Below are 17,743 nucleotides of genomic sequence, written 5' to 3' on the forward strand. Positions count from 1 at the left end.
GTGACTGTTGAGCTGATGACACCACATTTCCCCATCCTGACCACTTTATCTCCCCGAACTCACTAAGGAGATTGAAATGAGAAGTCATTTGGAATCGTGCTAAAGTAAGTGTTAGGCATATGGATTCAGCGGTCTGCTTGTCATTCCCGCCCCCCTCCTTTGGCAAAACCCATCCATTTCAAAGGTGGCTTTTCTGACCATCTCTCTTCTACCTTACTCCTTCCCAAAACTTTGCTGGGAGCTTTCCTGTGACATCTGTTCTCTCTGACCAGAATCTTTGGGGGAGTCGCCTGTGATGCAATTAGTGTTTTCATGCTGGATTTGGTCAGTGTCCCTGAAGTTCTACCAAGACCAAATTTTCCTGTATAGATAACCCAAATAGAGCACTGAGTATCATCTTCCCTACCTGCTCTTCCCTCATCCTCTTATTTCCTGAACATATATGACTGAGACCCCTTCCCCCTTAAATTCTGTGTTGCTGCTGGCCCCAGCCCATACCTGCCAGTTGTGCTTAATAAACACTGATGACATGGGTGGTGTACCAGATAGATAGGCAGGTCCCATGCCTTGGGTAAATTAAGATGGAAAGTATGGCCAAAGATAAAATACACCTGGGTGAGGGATGGGGACGGCCCTTCTGTCACATAATCACAGTACCCTTTCAAGTACTGATGGTTCATTCATTTAATGAACTCCCTGGCCACCCACACTGAGTAAATCATGTCTGGCTTAGACACCTTCAGGAGGACATCGGCTTTTACTTTCAGGGCCTGGGAAGCCATTGGAGAGGTTTGAGCTCAGGAGTGACATAATCTGACTCATCATTTTTAAATGGTTAAATCTGGTTCTGTGTTAAAAGTTTGCAGTAAAGGGATCGGGGTGATGCAGGACACTGGGCGGAGATACCACTGTAATCAAGGGAGAGGCGGAAGCAGCCTGAATCGGGAAGCTTTGTTTAAAGCCGAGCTGAAGCGGTACGTTAAAATAACAAGACCTCTTCAAGCGGTTTAAGGGAATCTTGACCTGTAAAGTACTTCTACAGGAACAAAATTAAAGCTTTTTCTGAAACACAACAGTATTCCTTAGGAACCGAAAGTAAATACCAGATATAGCATTTCTCCTCCTCCTGCAGTGATCTGTTAAATTCTTCTTTGTCCTTTGTTTCCTGTTTTCCTCTCAAGTTATTCTGTTGGTGAGTGTGGATCATCTGTGACATAATAAAAGCAACAGATTAACTCTCTTTTCCCCTCGGGCCTTTTATCATTTCTCACCTAGAATATGTAGGAAATCTTAAACTATGAAAATCCTGCTTCCTTCTTCGGGAGCCTCTCCTCTAAGTGGAAGACTTTTCCTTTTATGTCACACCTACCCCAAATGGTTGAATGGATTTCACATCAAGCACCTTTAATATTGTTTCTCCTTCTCTGTGGCTACTTTACCTTCCTCTGAAACAGTTTTCTCCTCCTGTGGCTCCCAGGCCAGCAGTAGGAACATCACCTGGGAACTTATTAGAAATGCAAGTTCTCGGGCCCCACTCCAGACCCACTGAATCAGACACTCTGGGACCCACCACTGGTCAGCCAAGTGGTTAACAAGCCCCCAGGGGATCCTGATGCACCTTAACTGGGAGAACCAGTGCTCCATAAATTGTCATGTGAACTTGTTTAATCAGTCACCTAAATCGTAAACACCTTGAAAGTTGTACCCCTTCAGTTTCACTAGCTCATCGCAAGCTAGGGTTCGAACACAGAGCTGTTGACTGTCGGAGTTTGAGCCCTTGGCTGTCGCCATTCATCTCCCTGGCTGTTAGCAGAAGGTTACTTGAACAAACTGATTCATCTCCTTCCAGGACGCTTCCTTCTCCTTGACACGTGGGTGATTGTTGGTATATTTTCTGATTGGCCGTCTCTTTCTTACCTGCAGTTAAAGTATACTCTAACACCTGGAACATTTTGTCTCATATGCACCATTAAGAGAGGAGATATTTCAGAACTTTTAGGGAGACTTGGGCTCAATCATTAAAGCCATATATTTTCTCCTTTTTTATTTTATCGTACTTTGGATGCAAAGTATCTTTGACGTGACGATTATAAAAAAGTTGTCTTATGGACTCAGATATGCAGTTTTTGGAAGATAAATTTGGATATAATACTTCACAGATAATAATATGCTTTTATATCATTGTAAGTATTGCTGTATAACTTCATATCAATACAAACTCTTAAGCGGAGAGGGCAGAAAAGAATGAATCATTAGTGTAATAGTAAACCAAAAAGGCATATTTATTTGGAATCTATTATTTTAAATTGCTGTCAAATTATCTAGGACAATATCCATTGAAAATATCTATATTAAGTCCATGGTGTCTTTAGATTTAACATAGCTTTTCAACTCACTTGATATGCTACAATTAACTGAATAACTTAAAAACATTTGACCATTTATAGTCTCTTAATTATGTTCTAATTTGTTGATTCTTAAAGACGATTTCAATAAATTGAAGTACAGCTGTTCTGAGGAAAAGAATCTATGGAAAGTCCAAATGTAATCTTGGAAAATCCAATATACATGACTGGCAAGGCAGAATCTGAACTACAGTATCAGTATGATTTCTTTCTCTTGCTCAGGATCGCCAAACCCAATAAATTAAGGTACTGGAAGGCAGATCCCTTCTATTTTAAAATACATTTTGGTTTGATTTTCATTAAGAAAATAAGTTCCCTAATGTTTACAGAGCATAATATTTGAGTGCAGTAAATTTTTCCTACATGCTTATTACTTGAAAGCTCGAACTAGAATCTTTAGCTATATAAGATCTGATACAGCTGTTGGACTGGGATTGATTATTGATTTTCTTCTAAATATATGTTTGTAGTCTTCTGTGTTCTCAGTTCTCTGGTACCGGACAAAGATATGTAATAGAACTGGCGTTTGACCCTGTCATTGATAATCTGATGGATAAATAACTGGGATAGAAGTTTGGAAACCTGGATCTACCAGAAACTTAAAACACTTGCATTTTATAATCCATAAGACAGGTATAATATCTGCTTTCCTTCAATTCCCACAGAAATATTTTACACACAAATCAACATGATGGCCAGGGGCTTTCAGTTTAGAAAATAACGCATTTATTAAGTGTCATCAGGAGTAATGGCTTTAAAAATCAGTGATCTGAAAAAAAGAGTGTTTTAGACTGTGGTTCATCACAGAACATTCTCACTGAAGCAGTGCGTCACGACCACTATTTATAATTAACTTTGGAACTGGAGTCCTCCCAATTGTTAATGACCTTGAATTATAGGAGGAGGATTATGAAAGATTTAATCTGTTAAAAAGAAACCACATTTAGATTTTAAAGTATGGTACATCTAAATGCTGTTCTGTTGTAAAATACCAACATTGTGCTTTTGACCTGAATGTTTCAGCACTTTCCTAGCAGTTCATGCTCGTATACACCACCACTATACATATAACCTGAAAAATGACAAAATAATCTTTCTTAACTAGTCCTTTTGGCTTTTAAAATGCAGCAGTGCTTGTTTCCTTTTTTTTTTAAGTATAATTAATTTACAATATTGTGTTAGTTTCAAGTGTGCAGCAAAGTGATTCAGTTGTACATATGTGTGTGTGTGTGTGTGTGTGTGTGTATATATATATATATATATATATATATGCTTTTTCAGATTCTTTTCCATTATAGGTTATTACAAGATAGTGAATATAGTTCCCTGTGCTATACAGTCGGTCCTTGTGGTTCACCTATTTTATATTTAGTGGTGTGTATATGTTAATCCCAAATTCCTAATTTATCTCTCTCCCCTACCCCTGCTATCTCCCCTGCTATCCCCTTTGGTAACAATAAGTTTGTTTTCTATGTCTGTGAGTCTATTTCTGTTTTGTAAATACATTCATTTGTATCATTGTTTTTATATTCCATATGTAAGTGATATCATGTGATATTTGTCTTTCTCTGACTGACTGACTTCACTTAGTAGGATAATCTCTAGGTCCATCCATGTTGCTGCAAATGGTATTATTTCATCGTTTTTTATGGCTAAGTAATAGTCCATTATGTATATATACCACATCTTCTTTATCCATTCATCTGTCGATGGACATTTAGGTTGCTTCCATGTCTTGGCTATTGTAAATAGTGCTGCTATGAACACTGCGTCTATCTTTTCGAATTGGAGTTTTCTCCAGATATATGCCCAGGGGTGGGATTGCTGGATCATATGGTAACTCTAGTTTTAGTTTTTTAAGGACAACAGTGCTGCTCATTTTAAATACTTCCTTTATCATTGCTTTCTCTTCTTACTCAGACAAGCTAACGTTCAGCAAACCTCACTTGTTTCCCTTTTAGCGTCCACTCATCTTACCACATCATTTCCTTGGGGGATAAACGACAAATCCCTTTTTCTTCCCACCTTGCATTCAATTTCTCTTTCTCCATCTCCTCCTTTTCCTTCTGTCTTTCGTTTAAGTAAGTCAGAATTTAGTAACCATTTAAGTTAAAAACTTTGTTCTCTCAGAGTATACTTCAAAGTCTTTATAATAAGTTCATGAAAATTTTCACTTATAATTGTCTCTTATGGAATTATAAATATGGAAAAATTATGACAAATTATACAAATCAATGGTAAAAATGCCAGTGTGCTTTTACTAGCATCACTAGGTGATTTACTTTTCCTCATACAGGTAACGTTCAGGCTCTTATTGTGGTTTAGTTGGAATTTATGTATTTGAGTACTGTTAGCTGAGTCATAGCATCTGGAGGAAGGTGGTAAATACAGGTGAGATCATGTCACTCCTCTGTTGGTAGTCTCCAGAGGCTACCCTCCGGCCTCGTGGTGACAGCCAGAGTCCTTACAGGAACCTCCAAGGCCCTATGTAACCTGCTCCCCCTTTACCTGTCTAACCATCTCCTATTGTCCTTCCTCTTCACCCAGCCCAGATCACTCTTCCCTCCAGCTCTTTCTTAGGGTGATGGAACCCACTTTCTTCACTCAGATGTCACCACTCAGGTAGCCCTGCTTCAATACCACTCCCTGTGCCCTTCCCTGCTTTATTTTTCTCTTAGCACTTAGGACCTTCTTACATATTATGTAGTTGATTTCTTTTTACTGTTTGTTGTCTGTGACCTCTTAGAGCATAAGCTCTATGAAGACAGGAATTTTTGTTTGTTCTGTTCACTGTGGAATCTCCTGTGCCTGTAACAGCACTTGGCAGGTAGTAGATGATTCATAAACATTTATGACTTGACAGATAAACGTGGCATGGGGATGCTTTCCTCTGGAGTATACATGAGGAACCGAGAAAAGAGAATTGTCTTAAGGGTTAATGACTTCTTCCAGCTTCGATCCTGCCTTTTTGGAAGTAATTGCTACTCTACCTCCTTACTCCTTTTCTTTGCTATTCTTTCGTTAAAAACACCAATTGAACCTGGCACAGCAGAGGATCTAAGGAAGTATGTGATATGGTTTATAATATTGAAGAGTTCAAGCTCGCATGGAACGTTGTAGTAACTAGGGAAGACTTTGTGGAAACGGGGATTTGAAGTAAACCTCAAAGGATTTTGATTGAGCTGTCTTGTAGTAGCACAGTGACTTGGGTTCCCTGTAAGCATGGCGGCTGCCACTGCCAGCCAGTAGACCCTGGATGCCATCGTCTATAAGAGGGTTTGGGAACTGATGATGGTAATATACATTATATATTAATATGTATAATTAATATAAATTGAAGAATTTATAAAATAACTTCCAGAAGGGATCAAAAGATTTTCTTCTTAAAATTCTGAGTCTGCTAATCTTTTCATTACCCATTTGAGATATGCAGTGTTTTCACCTACAGACCTGCTTTCCCTTTGAGGAGAAGTTAAGAGTCCATCTCTAATCTTAATTTTAGTAGACCTTAAATACCAACATCCTTTTAGATGAACATTTACCTATTTCATTTTGTACTCATATTTTAGTTCTTGTTGTTATGGGAATGTAAGTATAGGGGAAAAACTATAATAAAACTAGTTTAACATCTTTTCTTTCTTAGAAAGAGTTTAAGGAAACTAAAACCCAAAAGTGAATGTACCGATTTGCTAGATAAAGGCTAATGTTATTTTATACATAACTAAGGGTGGTACAGAGAGGTGAAGGAGGGTAATTTCTCGTCATAAGCAGGAAAGAGCACCAGCTTTGGGGCCAGAATACCTGGATTCTAATGTTGGCTCCACCAATTGGAGCAAGTTTCTTTTTGGGTCTCAAGGTTTTCATACGTAAAATATGGATAATTATTATCCCCATCTCTTAGGCTCATTGTGCAGAGTAAATGATTTACTGTATGTGAAGTGCTTAGAGCAATGGCTTGTTCATAGGCAGCCCTCAATCAAAGTCAATATTATTAATACGCAGTAGTTAATATGTCTCCTGAGAGTTGTTTTTACATCTCGCCTTTTCCTACTACAAAGGGTAACTTTTCTTGGGACCTTAGAGATTGGGCCTGAAGCTAACAGATGTTTCTTGCCCAGAGTTGCACACCTCTTCAGTAGCCAAACGGGCATCTCCAGATGCCCAATTCCTGTCACAGTTTCTTTTCCATCATGCTCTAAGATTTCTGCCAAAGGCACCCCTGTGCCATTTCTTTGAAGATCCTTATGAACGTCTTTCACGTCTTAGCATCTACTGGTTCCACACTGGGTTAATTTCCTAGGGCTGCGATGACAAAGTACCACAAACTGGGTGGCTTAACACAGTAGAACTAAAAGCAAAAACAAAAACAGTAGAACTTTATTGTCTTACAGTTCTGGAGCCTATAAGTCCAAACTCAAGGTGTTGGCAGGGCCATGCTCCCTTCAACCTCTAGTGGAGAATCCCTCCTTGCCCTCTTCCAGTTTCTGGTGATCCCACATGCTCTTTGACTTACGGCAGCATAACTCCAGTCTCTGCCTCTGTCTTCGCAAGGCTGTCTTCCCTCTGTGTCAGTGTGTCTCCAAATGTTCCTGGTGTCTCTTTTTCCTCTTCTCATAAACACCAGTCATATTGGATTAGGACCCACTCTAGTGATCTCATTTTAACATGCTTACATCTGGAAAGACTATTTCCAAGTGAAGTCACATTCACGGGTACCAAGGGTTAGAACTTCAGCATATCTCTTCTAGGGACACAGTTCAACCCGGCACACATACTTTCAGATCAGAGAACCTTGATCCTTTTCTCTCCTTGCTTTGGTAGTTACAATATATCAAATACATTTACCAAGCACCTGGCTGATACTCTTTCAGTGTAAAAATGCCCCTAAGTATAAGGCTTTGTCTTACATGAAACTGATTAGGTTTGTAAATTTTGTAGTTAGATTAATTCAAATATTTGTGCTCTTTTTTGGATTGAGAGGGGTTAGAAATAAATGTTCAGGCCATTGACAGTAAGAGAATCCCCGTATGAGTGTCATACTGACTTGGGAAAAGCAATACAACCTCCTGATGTTTTGGTAAAGACGTAGCCAACAGCTTGGTCAAAGTGTAGAATCTTAAAGAACTGTGTAGGGCTCCCCTGGTGGCACAGTGGTTAAGAATCTGCCTGCCAATGCAGGGGACACGGGTTCGAGCCCTGGTTGGGGAAGTCCCACACGCCGCGGAGCAACTAAGCCTGTGCGCCACAACTGCTGAGCCTGTGCTCTGGAGCCCGCGAGCCACAACTACTGAGCCCACGTGCCACAACTACTGAAGCCCACGTGCCTAGAGCCCGTGCTCCGCAACAAGAGAAGGCACCACAATGAGAAGCCCGCGCACCGCTACGAAGAGTAGCCCCTGCTCACCACAACTAGAGAAAGCCCATATGCAGCAACAAAGACCCAACGCAGCCAAAAATAAATAAAATAAATAAATTTATTAAAAAAGAAAAAAACAACTGTGTAGCCAAGCAGGTCTTGTTATGGAATTGCTTACTGACTTTTGAAAGTGGGAGAGTTTGGGGCTTCCCTGGTGGCGCAGTGGTTGAGAGTACGCCTGCCGATGCAGGGGACACGGGTTCATGCCCCGGTCCGGGAAGATCCCACATGCCGCGGAGCGGCTGGGCCCGTGAGCCATGGCCGCTGAGCCTGCGCGTCCGGAGCGCGTGCTCCGCAACGGGAGAGGCCGCAACAGTGAGAGGCCCATGTACTGCAAAATAAATAAATAAAAGAAAAAAAAATAGAAGTGGGAGAGTTTGAGGTAGTTATGGTTTATGTGGTAAATGCTGACAGCAGTGACTGTTTTTTGAGCACCCGCCAGGTGGAGGGTTCTGTGCAAAGTCCTGACACACCCTGACCTAGTCTCTCACCTTAAAGAGCAAAGTACTTGGAAATATTTGTTGACTGATTCTCATGATAGCTTCCCAGAAGAAGTACTGTGACAGCGCTAGAGGTGGGATCTGAGTTTCCAGAAGGTTAAAATGCTGTCCCCCAGGTCTCACAGGTGGTGAGTGGTGCCTGGTTTGTCCTGGATTCCAGACACTCAGCGGCTTCCCCATAGAGTCCCTCCCGAAGGTCAACGCCTTGTTACTGAAACACAGCAGGGTAGCTTTTCATCGCAGATTCCACATCGAAAGCCTCTCAGTCTCATTCGGGAAGGATTGGAAATAAACACTTAGTAAGTGTTGGGAGAATGGGTGACAAGAATCTGGAAAATCATAGATTCAGTGTTGTCCCTCTTTTTGGAGGAGTCATTAAAGCTGGTGTGGGATAGTCTCATTCTCCCCCTTGCTTATGAGGTAGGGTGGCCCCTCCTTGTCCCCTCTGAAGTTAGGTATGGCTGTGTATGTGGCTTGTTGTGTCCAAAGAAATAGGAACGGAAGTAAACTCTGGTTATTTCTGGCAGAAGTTCCCAGAGCCAGTGTGAAACACACATTCTCCCAGCGCTGCTGCGTGATGGTCCAAGAACAAGCTGAGAAGGACCTTCCCTCGGCCTGGTCCCTGCGTGACTGTGGTGAGCAGAGCCCCCAGTAGCTCTGCCTAGACCAGGAGAACATGCAGGAAAGAATCTTCTTGTTGTATTAAGCCACTGGGATTTTGGAACTGTCTGTGACTGCTGTATATTCCAGCTCATTGTCACTAATTCAATACATTTAGGAGCAAAACAAAGAGAGCGGGAATTCATCAAGGATTTCCAGTAGAGAAAGTGATTTTGAAGATAACTCTAAATCTTCTTGCAGCAGACTCTCTCAGCATATATAAAATATTAAAACAGAAAGTCTAAAGAATAGTTTAATATGTGAAGGTTTGGAGGACAGAATAGTATTAAATTCACAAGATGTTTAGGTAACCATCTAATCCTATGACAGTATTTTTTGCTTCTATATTAAAAACTTTGGTCTACCAAGGTGTTCGTCCATTGTTCTTGCGCTAAAGAAAATAGTTTGACATGAAAGGAAGGAGGAAGAAATTTGTGGCTGGGAAACCAGAGGACACAATAAACAGTGACACCTTTATCCAAGTAGTACTGTGAGAACAATAGCACGGTTTTACTCTTAATTTCTGTTGCAAGAGACGTATGTGTTAAAGACAGCTTCTGTTACATTTAGTATCGTGTTTCCCTCCTGTGGTTACTGGCATAACCTGGCTTTAAATTATGCTTTGCCTTGCTCTTACCATCAGTTCAGTGTTTGAAAAGTCTTTGTTTATTCATGATGGCTAGTACTCACTTACATCTCACTCCACAGACAATAAACTCAGTTTTTAATGAACAAAGCCATGGTTTAGAAACTGAGAGCCATTGCAACTTGACAGGAGGAAATTTTCCTAGATTTCCCGTAGAGTTGGAATAAGATAAATGGCAATGGAATTTGATGAGTTTACTAGATTGCAGAAATCTGATAAGGGTATAAAAAATTGGTCATCTGCCATAAATTTATATGGACTTTTTTTTTTTTTTTTTTTTGTCTGTGTTGGGTCTTCGCCGTTGCGCGCGGGCTTTCTCTAGTTGCGGCGAGTGGGGGCTGCTCTTCATTGCAGTGCGCAGGCTTCTCATTGCGGTGGCTTCTCTTGTTGCAGAGCACGGGCTGTAGGCGTGCGGGCTCAGTAGTTGTGACTCACGGGCTCTAGAGCACAGGCTCAGTAGTTGTGGCACACAGATTTAGTTGCTCCACGGCATGTGGGATCTTCCTGGACCAGGGATCGAACCTGTGTCCCCTGCATTGGCAGGTAGATTCTTAACCACTGCACCACCAGGGAAGTCCCTATATGGCCTAATTTAATCTTAGACCAGCATCGTGTTCATTTGATATATGCTACTGTTTGTTATACTACTATTTAAGTATTTTTGTGACATAAACTTAATCTTGGGGGGAAAAAGGGCATTATCTTTTAAACTAGGCTTAAAAGGTGACACACATTGGAAATACTAATAATTGTCAGCCTTTCATGCTTTTAACTTATGGATAATAATTTTACGATATTTTGGTCTTTTAAGATTCAATGGGTATCGAGTTATTAGGCTACTTTAAATTTCTTTTTAATTAAAAAATTTTAATTGGAGTATAACTTGTACAATATAGTTTCAGGCGTACAACATACAGATTCGATATTTAAATACGTTATAAAACAATCCTAATAAGTCACCATACAAAATTATTACAGTATTGTTGACTGTATTCCTTATACTGTATATTATATCCCTGTGACTTATTTATTTTATAACTGGAAGGGTTTTTTTTTGTTTTGTTTTGTTTTGTTTTTGTGGTATGTGGGCCTCTCACTGTTGTGGCCTCTCCCATTGCGGAGCACAGGCTCCGGACGCGCAGGCTCAGCGGCCATGGCTCACGGGCCTAGGGATCCCACATGGGATCTTCCTGGACCGGGTCACGAATCCGTGTCCCCTGCATTGGCAGGCAGACTCTCAACCACTGCGCCACCAGGGAAGCCCTATAACTGGAAGTTTGTACATCTTAATCCCCTTCACCTATTTTGCCCAACCCCACCTCCCTCCCCTCTGGCAGCCATCCACTTGCTCCCTGTATCTATAAGTCTGTTTCTGGTTTGTTTTGTTTTTTAGATTCCACATATAAGTGAAATCATACAGTATTTGTCTTTCTCTGTCTGACTTATTTCACTTAGCATAATACCCTCTAGGTCCATCCATGCTGTTGCAAATGGCAAGATTTCGTTCTTTTTTATGGCTGAGTAATAGTCCTCTGTATGTTTGTGTGAATATTGGAGTACATATGTCTTCTTGAATTAGTGTTTTTGTTTTCTTCAGGTAAATACCTAGAAGTGGAATTGCTGGATCGTATGATAGTTCTATTTTCAATTTTCTGAGGAACCTCCATACTGTTTTCCATAGTGGCTGCACCAGTTTACATTCCCACCAACAGTGCACAGGGGTTCCTTTTTCTCCACATCCTTGCCAACACTTGTTATTTCTTGTCTTTTTGATGATAGCGCTTTGCTTATTTTTAATATTATTGCCAAGAATATCAGAACTAATATCACCTTTAGACATGATCTAGCCTAGCAGTCCCTTGCAGAGGAATCTTTTTCAAATACATTCTTACACGGTACCTGGTACGTGAAACAGATTTTTTTAATATTATAAACTTCTATAATTTGAGACTTGTACTTTGCATAAGGTCAGTGGATGAGGGGAGAAAGGATTATTTTGAACAGGGAAAGGACTTAGTTGAAGAGGCCCTTGGCCTTCACTTTGTATTTTGATTTGTTTGGCAACTATTTGAAAGCACTGAATTACGTGATAAGTAGCTGCCAGTGGTAATAGGTTTTATTGGTTTGTTTGACAAGGTTCATTCACCCTGAATCCTTAGGCGACTTCAGTTTTATAGGACTACAGAAAAGTTAATTTAGCAATACAAGTTAATGACATGTAGAACTATGGAGCTATAATTTTTTATCTTAGCTTTAAGATAAAAAAATAAAATCAAATATTTACAGAATCCCAGAACTCTGCACAGAACACCGTTTGAAAACTAGCTGTCATGCTCCAGGTAACATCGCTGTAGAACGAGAGCATAGAGTCTGGTTGTACTATCTACTTTTGCAGAGAGATTGTCAAATATTGGAGAAAATGTGAAAGTATTTCTCACTGAAAAGGGTTAGGGTTAGTAAATCCTCATTTTTAAAAGTGTGTTCTGGAAGTTTCCGAAATTTTTTTTTTTTAATTTTCTGTTTTACTCAGTATTAACAGTGGTTGCCAGCCCACACACTGTTCAGCCCATAAGTAACTGAAGTAGTAGGGTTTAGCTCTCTTATGATAATTATATTATTAAATCATTAATTTTTAAGTTAGTTTGGCATTCTAAAAGAGCCTCGTGACTATTTCCATGGGACTTTTAAAAAATCTGATTTATAGTTTTGGTTTGGTTCTCCACTCCCACTGTGAGGTAGATAGCACAGGAGAGTGAGGATTTTTTTATTCTCCAGTTGCAGAATTTTTATCTCTCCACTAAAGCAACTATTAATCTCCTCTTTGAAGAAGAAGCTTAGCTCCTAGTGTTAGAAGGGAACTCTGAAGATGCCCTACTTTAGTTCTGTGCCATTAGGCGCATGGTTTTGTAAAGCTGTGCAGAGAGGAAACTTGTCCAAAACCAAACACGTCACCTTCCTTTACCAAGCTGGGTATTTAAAGGAACCCTGTGGGGAATCCTTTTGCAAGACAAATGCTCCTCTGAGGTATTTGGGTAATAGGAGAGCTCCTGGGGCTTTGAAAAGCCATTAGAACTCTTCATTCTGTGCTCACCCCCACCAATGGGAGTTATCAGTGCAATGGTTTGTTGCTCCTTGAAGAGAATCTCTATAATCTCTGAGCAGCCAGTGGTCCTAGTCCCTCTGCGATCCAGGGCTGCTACTTACCTTCCACTCAGTGGTGCCAGGCATTCCTCCGTGGACTGGAAGACATCTCAGACTGCCAGCCAGCTTGTACTAACTGAATTCTGCACAGTGATTATAGGCTGTTTAGCATCAAAGTTAAATTGAGAAGTAAAAACAAAATGAGAGCATTATAATCCATGATTTCTCTTGTCACTTCCAGCTAATCAGTCTAGAAAACAAGCCTAGCATGAGAATTGCTTGTGTTTTTTTTTTTTTTTGCAGTACGTGGGCCTCTCACTGTTGCAGCCTCTCCCATTGCAGAGCACAGGCTCCGGACACGCAGGCTCAGCGGCCATGGCTCATGGGCCCAGCCGCTCCGTGGCATGTGGGATCTTCCCAGACTGGGGCACGAACCCACGTCCCCTGCATTGGCAGGCGGACTCTTAACCACTGCGCCACCAGGGAAGCCCTGCTTGTGTTTTTTGATGTGGAATTACTTAATCAATTGTTTCATGTCAAAAATTATAGTAAGTATGGAAACCAGTATGGAGATTCCTCAAAGAACTAAAAATAGGGTTGCCATATGATCCAGCAATCCCACTCCTGGGCATATACCCAGACAAAACTCTAATTCAAAAGGATACATGCACCCCTATATTCATAGCAGCATAATTTATAATAACCAAGACATGAAAGCAACCTAAATGTCCATCGACAGATGAATGGTTAAAGAAGATGTGGTATGTATATACAACAGAATATTACTCAGCCATAAAAAAGAATGAAATAATGCCATTTGCAGCAACATGGATGGACCTAGAGATTATCATAGTAAGTGAAGCAAGTCAGTCAGAGAAAGACAAACATCACATATCACTCATATGTGGAATCTAAAATACCACACAAATGAACATATCTACGAAACAGAAACAGACTCACAGACATAGAGAACAGACTTGTGGTTGCCAAGGGGGAGGGGAGTGGGGGAGGGAAGGATTGGAATTTGAGATTAGTAGATGCATACTATCATGTATAGGATGGATAAACAACCAGGTCCCACTGTATAGCACAGGGAACTATAGTCAGTACCTGGTGATAAACCATAATGGAAAAGAATAAGAAAAAGAATATGTATATGTATAACTGAGTCACTTTGCTGTATAGCAGAAATTAACACAACATTGTAAATCAACTATACTTCAATAAAACTGGAAAAAGATTATGGTAAGTAAGACCTTGGGTTCAAATTCTGAGTCCGCTGCTTACTTGCATAACATTACACAACAAGTGATTTAATTACCCTAAAGTTGAGTCAGAGGGTTGTTGTGAGGTGTAAAGGTAATCCCTTTGAAGTGTATTAACGTGGTACGTAGAGTGTGGCAACTGCTTTACTAATTCGTAGTTCTTTTTACCATAATTTTTATTATTAATATTGTCATTATTTTGAAATTGTGTTATGCGTAGAGAAATATTACTAGGAAAGGTAAGTAAGGAGGATTAAACTAATCCTGGTTCTTAAAGCCCTTTCTCCCCTCCCCGGCCTGTACCCCTGCAGAATGTGATAAGCTGCGGCAGGATGGCTACCGGAGTTCTCAGTACTACTCCCAGGGACCCACCTTTGCAGCCAACTCCAGTCCATTCTGCGATGATTATCAAGACGAGGATGAAGAACCAGATCCAAAGGTAAGGCTTCTAAATGCAACAGAGGATCCTGGACTGGATCGCAGAAGAGAAAAAGGACGTAAGTTGGAAAAACTGGTGAAATCAGAATAAGTCTGTTTTTTAGTTAATAGTATTATCCCACGTTAATTTCTTGGTTTTGGCAAATGTACCATGATTATGTAATATGTCGATATTAGGGGAAACTGGGTGAAGGGTACACAAGGAATTCTCCATACTATCTTTACAACTTTTCTGTAAGTCTAAAATTAGTCCAAAAAAGGTAAGTTCAGGACCCAAGGAATTCATTAAAGGGACATAAACAGTGTATTGATTTCAGTACAATATTCAATAACTTACATGAGATATTAAACACTTTATTATACAATAGACTTTGCATTAGATGATTTGCCCTAACAGTAGGCTAATGTTAAGTGTTCTGGGCATGTTTAAGGTAGGCTGGGCTAAGCTGCAGTGTTCGGTAGGTTAGTGAATTATATACATTTTGACGTTTGTTTTCAACTTACGGTGGGCTTATCTGACAAACCCCCATCATAAGTTGAGGAAGATCTATACAAAGAAGGTCTTTTATTATAATAGGAAAAGCAGCTATTTCAAAATTGATCTAGCCTATAATTTTAAAAACTCACTTTTCTCTTGTTGGTATGAGTAAGGAAAATTAAAATCAGAAGATGAATTACATGGTGAGGATTTTGTTTTGTTTAGATTAAGTTTTTTCAGCTTTATTGAAATAGAATTGACAAATACATTTTTATATATTTAAAGTGTGATGATTTGACATACGTGTGCTTTGTGAGACGACCATCACAATTGGGTTGATTAACACATCCATCACCTTCACTACTTTAAACACAGAATTATAATTCATTTTTTAAAAAGTAGTTATTAAGCATCTTCTGTGTGTCAGGGACTCTTCTAGGTGCTGGTGATGTAACAATGAAGCAAACAAAAGAAATACTCGTCCTTGATGGTGCTTTGATTTGATGGTGGGACACCGAGAATAAATAAGCAATGATGCTGTACTAAGTGACGTGTGCTGTAGAGTAAAATAAAACAGAACAAGAGGTTGCAATTTTAAATTAAAGGGGTAGGCCTTCCTGAGCAAAGAGGTGATTGGGATTAAAAGAGTGAGCCATGCAGAAATCTTGGAGAAGGACATTCCAGGAAGAAGCAGCAGCCAGTGAATAAATGTTTCTTAATGTATATAGCATTTACCTGCTACTACAAAATGCGAAGATTAATAAGATATCTGTACTTGCCTCAAGAAACTTAGAGCTCTCAGGTAGGGAGAACTCACCAGAATGAAAACTTTTACATGTATTAACATGATGCAATAAATGTTTGTCATATAGTGACATTCGAAAGAGAAATTCTTCTGACTTGGGCAGTCACAAAATGGGGGAGGGGTTGGGAGAGGGTGAGGTGTGTAAGAAGAATATTTATAGACTACTGCAACAGGCAAGAAGTCCTAAGGACCTCGAGATCCAAAGAGTGGCTGTGAATGGTGAGGAAGGGGGAGGTGAAAAGCTAAAGTTAAGAGATGGTGTTATTCTAGGAGTTAAGGAGACAAATTTCGAGCGTTAGCTCTGCCACTTGCTGCATTTCTTTGGATGCATCACTTGGGCCTTCAAGGCATTAATTTCTTTATCTAGAAGGTGGTGAGTGGAAAATTGTTCTCTAAGATCGGAGCTGTACTTCTGCCCAAGTTAATTTTAAAAATTAACACAATACCAATACAGTAAGTCCCCTACATATTAACGAGTTCTGTTCCGAGAGCATGTTCGTAAGTCCAGTGTGTTCGTAAGTCCAGCAAAGTTAGCCTAGGTACCCAACTAACACAATCGGCTATATAGTACTGTACTGTAATAGGTTTACAATACTTTTCACACAATACGTATTAAAAAAACACAAAAAATAAGGAAAACATATTTAATATTACAGTATAGTACCTTGAAAAGTACAGTATGGTACCGGCTACATCACCACTGCTTTTACACTTGCTTCCGGACATCCTGGGCTTGAAATAAAGATACTGTACTACCGTACTCTATACAGTACTGTACAGTAAAGTACACAAAAGCATAAGCACTTGTGGAGGATGTACGCATGTGACAGTGTACGCCAGATACGTGACTTAAGTGATTGGACATGTGAACACGGTTCGCATCTTTGAAAGTTCGCAACTTGAAGATTCATATGTAGGGGACTTACTGTAAAAAGTTGAGTAGTTTTGTTCTGTTTTCGTTTAGAGTTATTTTAGGGGCTGGGAGGAGGAGGGCGAGGACTGGAGAAACTGAGTCCAAGGTTCCTACCTGGGAAAGCCGTAAAACAGAAGAGCAGTGGTGGGGGAAGGAGAACCAGCCTGACCAGATATTAAGACATAAAGAGTCAAGAATCATGCCAGTGTGGCACCTGGATATACAGACCAATAGGACAGAATATTAAAAACAGACTGTAAAGTCCAGGAGTAGACCTAAATCTTTAGGGATTTAGTATATGATGAAGTTGGCATTTGAGATCAGGTGGGAATCCATTAACTGTACGAGGGGCTCCAAGCTAGCATCTTATGGTCTCCACGTTAAGACCAAGACCCCTAACTGCAGTCATGTCCTTAAATGTCATTCTAACAGTTGGGATCATTTTAAACATGGAGTATATAGAAGTCAACTTAGAGGGAAAATTCTACTGGGGAAACCCTTCACTTTGTATTTCCAGGTGGGCAGTGGAGGTGGGTCTATGGTGAGGAGAGCAGTGAACTATAGAGAAGAAGGGACAGGTACGTTAACAAATGCTTAAGGGGCAAATGGTCTGAGAGCAAAATTAGGATGAAAAGCACCTAACTTGCATTCAAGAAATAATTAAGCATCTATTATGTGCTTAGGATAGAAGCACTCTCCTAAAATGAGAGTTGCTAATAGGGCAAAAGTTAAGGACATAAATTAGAGCAGAAAACTTAGGGGACGTCTGTTTTGGTTATTTATTCTGGCTAATCGTTCCAGAATAATTATCCTAATGCAAAACATTTCCCAAGTAGGACTTGTGTTTATGGTGTGGTGAAAGGTATTTTGCTAATGATATCCACATACATCTTTCAAAGTAGTGGTGTAGTGTAGCAAGAAAAGAAATGGCTTGAAATATTTCCAACTATATATGTTAATGTATATCATTAAATAGTAAACATGCTGCATGAAAAATGCTGTCTGCAAAGAGATTCAGAAATCTCACAAAATACCTTTTTATTCAGCTGTGAAATCAAAGAGTAAGGCATTGCTTT

At 40.0% G+C, this 17,743-nt stretch overlaps 1 protein-coding gene across 2 annotated transcripts in view; it reads left to right on the forward strand.

Annotated features, from left to right (window-relative positions):
* Window positions 1-17,743, forward strand: part of NHSL1 (NHS like 1) — a 236,640-nt gene that overhangs the window by 187,779 nt on the left and 31,118 nt on the right. For both annotated transcript variants that reach the window (XM_032651668.1, XM_032651670.1), the window contains exon 3: window positions 14,345-14,472. In XM_032651668.1, coding sequence (XP_032507559.1) covers window positions 14,345-14,472 — 128 coding nt within the window. The remainder of the gene's footprint in view (window positions 1-14,344; window positions 14,473-17,743) is intronic.

Source organism: Phocoena sinus, chromosome 12, assembly GCF_008692025.1.
Source record: "Phocoena sinus isolate mPhoSin1 chromosome 12, mPhoSin1.pri, whole genome shotgun sequence".
Classification (NCBI taxonomy): Eukaryota; Metazoa; Chordata; class Mammalia; order Artiodactyla; family Phocoenidae; genus Phocoena; species Phocoena sinus.